This window comes from Chanos chanos, chromosome 7 (genome assembly GCF_902362185.1).
Source record: "Chanos chanos chromosome 7, fChaCha1.1, whole genome shotgun sequence".
Taxonomy (NCBI): domain Eukaryota; kingdom Metazoa; phylum Chordata; class Actinopteri; order Gonorynchiformes; family Chanidae; genus Chanos; species Chanos chanos.
Window position 1 is genome coordinate 12,928,053 of NC_044501.1, and position 10,363 is coordinate 12,938,415.

A 10,363-nucleotide genomic window follows, 5' to 3' on the forward strand; every position below is an offset into this window, starting at 1 on the left:
ATGACTATGAGGCAGTATTTGTATACACAGAGGAGGTGAATGAAGAGCTAGAGTCACACTAGAAACCTGGAGTGAACTAGTTATTTTTTGTCACAGAACACCAGGAAAACTCACGGAAACCGTAGCCTTTCTTTAAACTACCGTGACCTCAAGCACTCCTTGTCCTCAAAAAACTCCGCTTCCTTAAGAGCGAACAACCGAATGTGTTTTTATGTATTGGACATAACGTTGTGACAGTTTTTTTATTCCAGCTGAGCAAACAAAGTATATTGCCTAAAATGACTTTACTGCCTCCTCACATGACACGCTTTGAATTTCCGTATTCCCAACGTTTAATCTAACAGTCCATTTTAAAATAGATGTGGGAGGGAGCTTCTGTACCGTTCGGAATGTGGGAGGCTCTATGCTTGCCTGGCATGGTGTGATGAGGCACATGTTAACGTAGTGTGGCTAGTAGTAAAGTGGCGGGAGGGTCCTCCGATTGTCTAACCTGAAAGTCGAACTAACACACGTCGGTCTTTCTTTCGCAGTTGTAGCATTACACGTCATCGCAAATATTTTAGTCCTTCCAGATTTTGTTGGTGATTTGCTATGTCTAACGTAAACTGGAAACCTTTCGTTTTCGGAGGGCTAGCTTCAGTGACTGCGGAATGTGGTAAGTAGGCCGGTTTAAAAGTAACCCATTGCTCATCTTCATTTGATGCTGTAGTCACTAGAACCAGGTCAAACCTTCACTAAAACAACGGTATTCTTGCCTTATCTGCTTTAAGGTACATTCCCCATCGACCTGACTAAAACAAGGCTTCAAGTGCAAGGTCAAGTAGGCGACAGTAAATATAAAGAGATCCGCTATCGTGGAATGCTACATGCTTTTGGAAGAATATGCAGAGAAGAGGGTCTCCGAGCATTGTATTCCGGGTAAGAAGACAATCAAATGTTTTACTTTACTTGAGCGAAAAAAATGTGTAGGATATCAAACATGCAGTTGTAGTACCACGTTATCATCCTGATACAAGCGCTTTACGTTTGAACAACTGATGCTGTTACTTTATTGCAGTATCGCTCCTGCAATGTTGCGACAAGCATCTTACGGCACCATTAAGATTGGCACGTATCAGAGTTTTAAACGTTTGCTTGCGGACAGTCCGGAGGGTAAGTAGTAAAACATAGATCTGCTTCAAAATCCTATATAAATTTCTTTTCATTTTATAATCTTTTGGCACGCACATAAACAATTCTCAGATGTCTTTTATCTAAGACCGACACCCATTTTAGTAGCTACTGCATTGTCAGCTGAATTTGTCAACAACGTTCATTTTCGTGTCTAGACTAGTCTTTACTGTCTGTTATATCACTTCCTGCTAACCTCCTTGTTCCTGTTGTCTGACACAGACGAAACTCTGCTAACCAATGTACTCTGTGGAGTGCTCTCTGGGGTTATCTCTTCCTCAATTGCCAACCCAACCGATGTCCTGAAGGTAAGGTGAAACTGCTGCCTTCTTTTTGTTTGTCAACTGCAGCCTGGTTTCCCTTCCCCTCTCTCTGTCTGTCTGTCTGTGTGAGAGAAAGTGTGTCCAAAAATCTTAGAGATGAACAGCAGGTGGAGATGCTTTGCCTGTTGGCTTGAAACACGTTTAACGACAGCTTATGTTTAAAAATGAGGTGAGAGAGAAAGGGACTCTTAGAAAGCCAACATCATTTTGATGGCATCCTTATTTCAATGGAAAAATCAAAGATTTATTGGCTTGACACTATATTTAGGTGTCTGTGAGGGTGGGGTGCTTTGGATTACATTGAACGAAGTTACAGCTCCCTGTCTATTAATAGGTTGTACTTAACATAGTGTGCCTAGCAGTAAGGGCTTTTCCATGTGTTCTGCTCTCTGACAGTGCGTGCTAAAAAGTTTGGGTGTTTGTTAATTAATTGGGTTATGGCACTCATAGGCGACTTCAGTCCAATTCAGAGTGATGATATTAGGTGGTTAATATAATGCGTATTTGTGTTAATGTTTGGTTGAATATAATGGCTGATTTGTTTATCTTTGTGTGAATGGGCTTCTTGGGTGGTGAGGTCAGAAGGATTTACGGTCTGTTGGAGGGAACATCAAGTTCACTGTGCCAGGGTGTCATTTTGTTCTTTACTGAGTGACATACTAAATGCCTCCCAATAGGTACACTATGTGGTGTGAATTGGCCCCGAGTGAAACTGAACCTTTGGACCTGCTATATTGGTAGTACTGCCAAGATGCTGTCATTTGAGTGTTTGTTTTGTTTTGTTTTGTTTTTTTTCCTGACTGTGTTGCATCAACACTCGTTGCATAATTTATTCCTCAACAGGCAGTCATATGTTTCAGGCCTTTACCTCATGGACAGCATGTGATAGCTTTACTGAGTGAGATTAAACTTTAAATCTCGAAACGATCAATAGCTGAGCTTTTTGTTAAACGTTTACTTTAAAAAAATTGAATTATAAGCATTGGTTTTGTTTAAAATTGGGTCACACATGTACAGGCTTAAATGATTAACAGAATTCTGAATTCTAAATCAGAATTCTAAAAAAGATTTCCTTTGTGAGAGTTCGGAAAAGTCGCATTCTTCATGAGACTTTTATTAGAGATGGTAATAACTCCCACACTTGCAACTTTTTATTTTTAACAGTGATCTGAGAACATGACGATAATCTGTTTTCTGTTGTGGATTTTGTGCAGTGTTTCATGTGGTGAATGGCAAGTTCAAAGTAGTGAAATAAAACTCAGATTTCAAACTTTTAATGAAATCTACATATTTTGATCCATAGGTCTGTGTAAGAAAAAAAAAACAAGTTACCTTAAAATCATTGCTGTTTATGAAATTGTGTCATTTCTGTGCGTGTTTGGTAAAAGGACATGATGAGGAAGTTGTCCGACTCAAAGGGGATACAAAAGATATACGATATGTATACAAGGTATAAAAATCTATTTTGAATGGGGCTGTGTTTTCTGCGTTTGTTGTTTTGTTTTGATGCCATGTCATTTGTGTTGTTTGCGCAATGCCATGTAGAACAGAATGGACATAATCAATGTCACGCATTTGCCCTTTCAAACCAGTTGGCATTGAATGAACATTGCAAAGCGGTGTCCCTGCGTTGGTAGTCTGTCTCGTGACAGAGTTGTCTTGTTTTTTATGAGAGGAGAAAAATTTGAATATGTTCCTCTGTTTGTCCCCCAGATACGAATGCAGGCTCAAGGAAGCCTTATCCAGGGGAGCATGATGGGAAACTTTCTCAATATTTATCAAGAGGAGGGAACAAGGGGCCTTTGGAAGGTGAGAACCAGCACATTTGTCTCTGTCCGGCATGCTGTTGTCTCATTTCCAACGGCGTATCAGAGACGCCTTTGATTCGTGCTGGCCCGATTACTGAGCAGTGCCTCTGTTTCGAATTTTTAGTTGAGCTGAGGTGAAACACTCTGAAATCAGTAATATTTCTCAGTGGAAAACCATGCTGGGTATATGTTAGCCTGGGAGTCTTCCAGTTAATAAAAACGTTACTGTGAACTCACAGCTTAGGTCTGTGAAATGGAAACGCAAACCGAGTCCCTTCGACATCGTGCTGGCCTTGCTCCAAATCAGCTCGGCTCCAGAACTCCAGTGGAAATGAGGCATGCGTTAATGACTGTCTTTCTGTGTTTCCTCTGTCTCTGGTCTGTTTTACATTTTTTTTTTTTTTATCTTTCGTTCTTTCTTTTGATCCAAAAACACAAATCTCTCGTTTTTCAGGGGGTGTCCCTAACCGCCCAGAGGGCAGCCATCGTAGTTGGTGTGGAGCTTCCAGTTTATGATCTCACAAAGCGACATCTGATCCTCTCCGGATACATGAGTGACAATATATACACACACTTTCTGTAAGTGAATGCTCCCTGTTTAGGTGACCGCATGTGTATGTGATGCTGTATATCACTGCTCTAATATACACATAGAGTTCAATGAATCTTGTATTATGCACAAGGATATACTATGCTGGGACATGTTCTCCGCTTTTTGAAAATATTTGCATTCTGAAAATGTACATTCTTGTCCAAGGCACCTTCATAAACAAAGAAACTTGGGGTTTGAATCTAAATAACCATTGTGTGAGTGCTGGAGAGACCCTTTTGTTTTGACTGAAATATTAACCATGAAAGAAAGAGGGCAGCCGATTATATATGTAGAGGAAATGGTGCTAATAATTCATGGCTGTCAGTGTTTTATGATGCGGTTTAGTTGTGGTCCACATTCCCGAATTTGACTCACGCAGTACATACAAATGGTTTAGTTCTTTGGACTCATACAAAGAGTTCTGTTAAATGGAAAAACAAAACAGTCAATTCAAATAGACTTTTAGAGCCCTTTTTACAAGGTTTGTTGCGTGTTTTTTCCTCATGTTCTGTCTTACACAAAGTCTAGAATTTTCTTTGGGCTCTTAAGAGAATTTGTACTTCGACCTCCCTCCTTCAGGTCCAGTTTTGTATGTGGCCTTGCCGGGGCTCTGGCATCCAACCCCATAGATGTGGTGCGTACCCGCATGATGAACCAGAAGGCCTTGCTGGATGGCACATGTGGAGGATATAAGGGAACTCTGGACTGCCTGTTACAGGTAAAGATACCATTAACCACTATGCTTGTATATTGTGCTATTTGGTTAGTGTGAAATCTCAGTTGAACCAGTGGTCCAGTGTTTGACTTGTAATGTCATGTGACCTGTTCCCCTAGACTTGGCGATCTGAGGGTTTCCTTGCTCTCTACAAAGGTTTCTTCCCCAACTGGCTCCGACTTGGCCCGTGGAATATCATTGTATCCTTTTTTGTAGTTCTTGCCTTTATGATCCATGACAGTGTTTGGATAGCAGGTGCTGCTCTGAGACTAGAGCTACAAATCAGTGGCTTTTTGCTTTGGATTCTGAATTGAATTCTGAGAGGAAATCTGTCTGTCAAACAGGCCTGCAGACTTTGCAAACCGGTGTAAAGACTGGTTTTGTAAGTCTCTGACAGTATTTTGAGACCTGTTGAATAAAGGTGGCCGCAACCTTGGCAGTCACCCATGAAAATGGTCAAACTGGACACTAAATGTCATATAAAGGCAGTGTATCCTTACAATGTCAGTGTTCTTTGATTAATTTGTGTAACATTCCAACCTGTACAGTAATTGTCATTTTGCTTGATGAACACTGAAAATCTTTAAGCAAAAGAAGGGACCAAACAATTGCATGTCTCTTTCCTATTTTTTTTTTAAACTTCTGCACAAACATCATGTTATTAGCAAGTCAGCTTCCCTGACCAAATTAAGTGCATTGACTCACCCTGTTGATTGACTGATTGATTGATTCATCAATGGATTGATTCACTGATTGCAATTCTCATTTCACTACATATTTAGTGAAATACATCTTTTTTTTTTTTTTTTTTTTTTTTTTTTACAATGACCATTTTGGTCTAATGTTCTGATCTCCTTTCTATTCTTTACTTAACACTCATGCAGTTTTCTTATGTAAGGATACCTGACGTAACAGCTAAACTCTCGCATGTCTGAGGCCCCTAATTGACGTAGTGGGGTCCAGCTCCAGTCTTGCCCTTTACAGAGGATATACAGTCACGTAATGAGATTATCCAGGGGTGTAATTTGTAAAAAAAAAAGTTAAATTGGCAGACTTTGGTGCAGGAGATCAAGGGAAAAGCTTGTTCGACTAAACTAATTGAGGTGGAAAAGTTTGGGGAATGTAGAACATTCTGAACAAAAGGAGGACCCCCCCCCCCCCCCCCCTTCTCTCTCTTCTCCTAGAGCCATCCTTTCACGCTGTGGAGGTCAAGTCAGGGTTCTTTTGTCTACGTGGAAAACTTTTGCTATGTGTCACATCTTGTCTTTTTGCTTGTTTTGTTATTTGTGGAGTTGTCCTTAACTATTTTCCTCCCCCAGTTCTTCATAACATATGAACAGCTGAAGAAACTGGAGGTCTAAAAGTGCTCAAAGACCAGAGAGCAATTAAGACGTCACAAGCTGCCTGATGATGGGGATTGCAAGAATGGAATTAGTCGAAGGAAGAAAAAAAAAAGAGAGAAAAGAATGAGACCATTGCCAGTTCAGGCCCGGTGCTACGCTACTTAGCTTTGCTGCACCGAGTTTGATTTTGTTTGGTCCAAAGTCTGTGACGTGACCTGAGGGAATGAGGCATGTGGAATCTGCATGGCCAGAAACAAGAGAAACGCTCGGATCAGGTCATGCTGATCATAGTCCCTTGAGATGGATCCTTTGGGTCTGTTTGTTTATTGACTTGTACAAAGGGGAAATATTCACAGTTGCCAAAGTAATTGTGACCCACTGAAAATGATCAAAGAAATTCCCCCCCTCCCCCTCCAAAAGATTTTTAATCACCTTAATATATTAAGACCTCTGAATGTAATTCTTGCCCCACGGATTCGACCCTTTAATTTCCCAAAAAGATGGTAAATGCTGTTTTGTCTAAGCGATCCTGTCTATCTCACTGACTTAAATGTGAGCTCTATATGGCCAGTGTTTGCTGTATATGGCCATTGTCTGCTTTATTCTAGTTATATTTAGTTTTGGTATTCTGTTTCTTCTTTACTGTCTGACGTGTATGACTTGCTCAGCTGGGCTGTCCCCTTATGTAAACGTGCATGTACTGTTATAGAGGGAGTGCCTAACTTTGGCATCCTCTGTTCGTATTGTCTTGAAAGGGAGCCAGAGGAAAATCCACACCGTGCTGCGTTTTTTTTTTTCCTCTCGTTTCCGTTAATGGTACGATAAACGGGGGCACAGAGAGAACGGTCCGCGTCGTCGCGGAAAGAAATCTGCTCGCTTGACGCGGCGATCGAGATCAAACGGATCAATACGGATCTTAACCGTCCCTTAGCTGGACCGGCTTTGCCTTTAAGCACATGTCACTTTCTAACGCCAAATAAATGTCATTCATGCTCAGGTGACATTCAATGTCCTCGATAACTTTTTTTTTTTTTTTTTTCTAACGTATATGTTCAGAGAGAACAACCCGTACTGTGATCCTTAGACCGATCGCCGCAAGTTCTCTATTTTAGGCGTAGACATATGAGCGGTGTAGTACGTCAAGGGCAGACCAGTACTAGATACCAGATCACTCTGTGGTACCGGGGTCCACAAATGTCAGAATAAGCCTTTGGACATCGTGTACAGATTTCTGTCTCTCTCTACTATCTATTTATATTTGACTCCTGTGTTTCCTGCCCCGTCAGACATGAGCACTTTTTGTACATTTGTAGACTGTTATCATTCTTACTGTCATTTGACCAAATTTTACACCTGTATCATAGAATGTATGGATGACAGAACATGTCAGTAGCAGATCTGTTCAAACGACGCTGTTTTTGTTGTATTTTCTGTACTGATTGCGTCAAGTGATATTTTGCACATACATAAAAACATTATATACTGGTATGGTGTCTGTGATTCGTTGGATGCAAGTGAGGAAAGATTTCCCATGAAAACATTCTGCACATCACTGTCCAAAAATCTCATGTTATATAACGCATGTTTGCTAATATAAGCTTAGAAAGGTCTTGGAAGTTAGTGGCAGTGAAAGGTAAGTCTGCCATATCATACCGAGGAACACTTTTAGAGCAGATTATGAAACACGACTGGAGGCTGTGCCCTCTTGCCTATTAATAGAGAAACGGTCACCAGACAGGGCTAAAAATAGTCTATGGCCTTTGATCTCTCCATCCCTAGTGCTCTCTAGTTGTTTACAAACTCCCCAAAATCCACTGATAATGTCTTTTCAGTAAATCACAGCATTTCTACATTCTGGTAACTCTAGATGGCGGTAGGAACCTATCTGAACCAGTGCGCGTGTGTGTGTGTATGTGTGTGTTTTGCCCAGTGAGTGGTTAATGAGTCTCTGTTATTAACCATATCCTCCAGCAAGAGGTGCTGTGTGAGAGGATTTGCACGTGTGGATGTCGGTTAATGGTTTTCCTCCAGGACAGCATATCTAGAGCAGCGTTGTTGTTTCAAATGACAGTTTCTCAAACAATGATTTATGAATAATTCAAAGCTCTTAGATGTAATTGTTCTATTTTGCTGAGGAGTCCCAGTTTTCTACATAAGGATTTTTTTAGTTTATTGGCTACCCTGGGGAAGACTCAAAACAATTGTTATGAACTCTCAGCGATTCTTTTTAGATTCATACCTTGGGAATTATTAATTCTTTGAGGATTTTTTTTTTTTGGATTTCTCCACAGAACTCATAGTATTATTATTAATTTTTTTCCCCTGGTCTTATGCATTATTGAAGGTTGAAAAAAGAACTTTTCATCACATGCTTGAAATAAAAAAAAGTTTTGTTATTTTTATTAATTAAATTATTTTTTGTAAAAGCACTTTATTTCACGGGTCCCTATCTCCATTTAATGATATGGAGGTTTTATTTAAAACACAATATTTAGTTTTACAAATTTACATACAAGGCTGAAGTTTACTAAGTGAAGTGGTTTGTTTTTGGGATCTGACCTTACACTTTGTGTGCTCCAAAGAAAAGTGTTAGTGTTTTTTTTTTTTTTTTCTTGTTCCTTTTTTTTTTCTTCTGCCAAACCAGTAGCCTGTGGAATATTCCCTACTCGCAATTCTGCTACATATGGGTCCGTGGGACATTGAGATTAGCTATGGAGATTTGTAACAGATGTAAAAAAGTCATGAAAACCATCAGATTCCCAGGAGATTCCACTAGCAGAGCTGAAGAGTCAGCTTATGGACTTCTCTGTTCTTACGCTCTGAGGCCTGTTAATTAAGATACTATATTAGGATGTTCTGAACCCTTACATAGCCTTAGGCTGTATCATCTCCGCTTGTGTTCTAATAAACGATAGTAATTTATGACCCTCGACCTTTTGCCATGGGCACAGGAGCTGAAGAAAGCTGCTCTTTGGATGAACCGTTAGCGTCTCTCAACATCAGTAGCTTGTTAAACACATTGAACTCATTGTGTTTCAGTTCTCCCTCTCTAATCAGTCATGATACTTCTCCTCTAGTGTTGTACTCCTTTTGATCTCTGAACAATGTGTGGGGATGTAAAGCACATTTTGATTATGGTGGGCAGCGCTGAAGCAATTGATGCAAAAAAAAAAAAAGAAAGAAAGAAAGAAAAGAAAAGAAAAAAGGCGTGACCCACATTCTCTGAGAAAACACAACTGAATTGGCCCATGCCTGCTATGAACCCTCTAATTACTGATTCCAGTCATGTCGCTCAAGGACCAGAGGGAGATATCATGTTAATCGTATAAAATTAGGCAAAAGCGACTGTTGTTTCTCAAACTGATGCATAGGGGGCGCTCTCGACCTGCGACTACAAAGGAAAGCGTTAAACCTTAAAAGAACCCTAGACTCTGCTGTGCAACAAAGACTGCTCGGTCCACGCCCCTCAATCATATCCCAGCCTCCTCCTTGAATTTCTTGTCCTAGATAAGAGACATTTACAAAATAAGTGTGATATAAGATTTCGGTCACGTAAAAGAAAAACCATGGCCTTGAGGCACTGGCCAATTTCTCCATTAGCAAACACACTGCACGGTAGATTTATGTCTGTCTCCAGTTTCTCAGATCAGTATGAGAGTGGTGAAGTTAGTCATCTTTGACCTCAACTAAACAATCTTGTTCTAGTAGTATATTTATAACTATATGTGTATATATTTGTGTGTATGTTTGATCCATATATAAGTGTAAGTAGACACAGCTTGTGGTTGCTAGAACCAAAACACGAGGTACAACTCATAATTATGAAACAATTATACAATTCACTTCTTAACTCACACATTCTACAGAAAGATAATGTTTTGAGGATCCCTAATAGACATTTGCTGTGAATGCAGTTTGTACTGACAAAAAAAAAAAAAAAAAAAAAAGAGAAGACTGAACTTTCTAGAACTCTAATGTATCCAATAATATGCAGCAGGACATCTCAGAGCCTTCTGAGTGCATGCTGATTGAAAGGCAGCACATCACTAATGTTTGAATGGCCTCATTCCCTAGCTTTCTACATTCTGCAGACTACACACTCCTTACCCCAGAGACAAAGAAGCCTTCCCAATGCTGTGAACAAAGGGGGTGAGAAAAAGTCTAATGTAAGCAAGAAGAGTGGTTAAGAATAGATTAAAATAGACAGGTGAAGAGGAGGAGGAGGAGGAGGAGGAGGAGGTGGAGAGGCAAGTAAGCTTGGAAGATGGGCAAGGGAGGGGTAGGAAAAGAGGACTTATAGATGAGAAGAGGGAGAATGGGCATAAGGAGTGAGGCAAAAAAAAGTGGTGGACTGTAAGAATCTCAGTGAAGATGGAGAAGATTTAAGCGAGCACTCGCTTTTGGAGATAAAT

The 10,363-nt window shown here is 40.2% G+C and overlaps 1 protein-coding gene across 1 annotated transcript; it reads left to right on the forward strand.

Annotated features, from left to right (window-relative positions):
• The first annotated feature begins 468 nt into the window (after positions 1-468).
• On the forward strand, positions 469-7,436 carry LOC115816737 (kidney mitochondrial carrier protein 1). The gene is made up of 9 exons (XM_030779826.1): positions 469-655; positions 771-918; positions 1,058-1,152; positions 1,393-1,478; positions 3,207-3,302; positions 3,756-3,880; positions 4,473-4,611; positions 4,728-4,808; positions 5,928-7,436. Exons 1-9 carry the CDS (start codon positions 592-594, stop codon positions 5,967-5,969), a joined length of 876 nt encoding a protein of 291 aa, XP_030635686.1. The 5' UTR covers positions 469-591; the 3' UTR covers positions 5,970-7,436.
• The last annotated feature ends 2,927 nt before the right edge of the window (positions 7,437-10,363 follow it).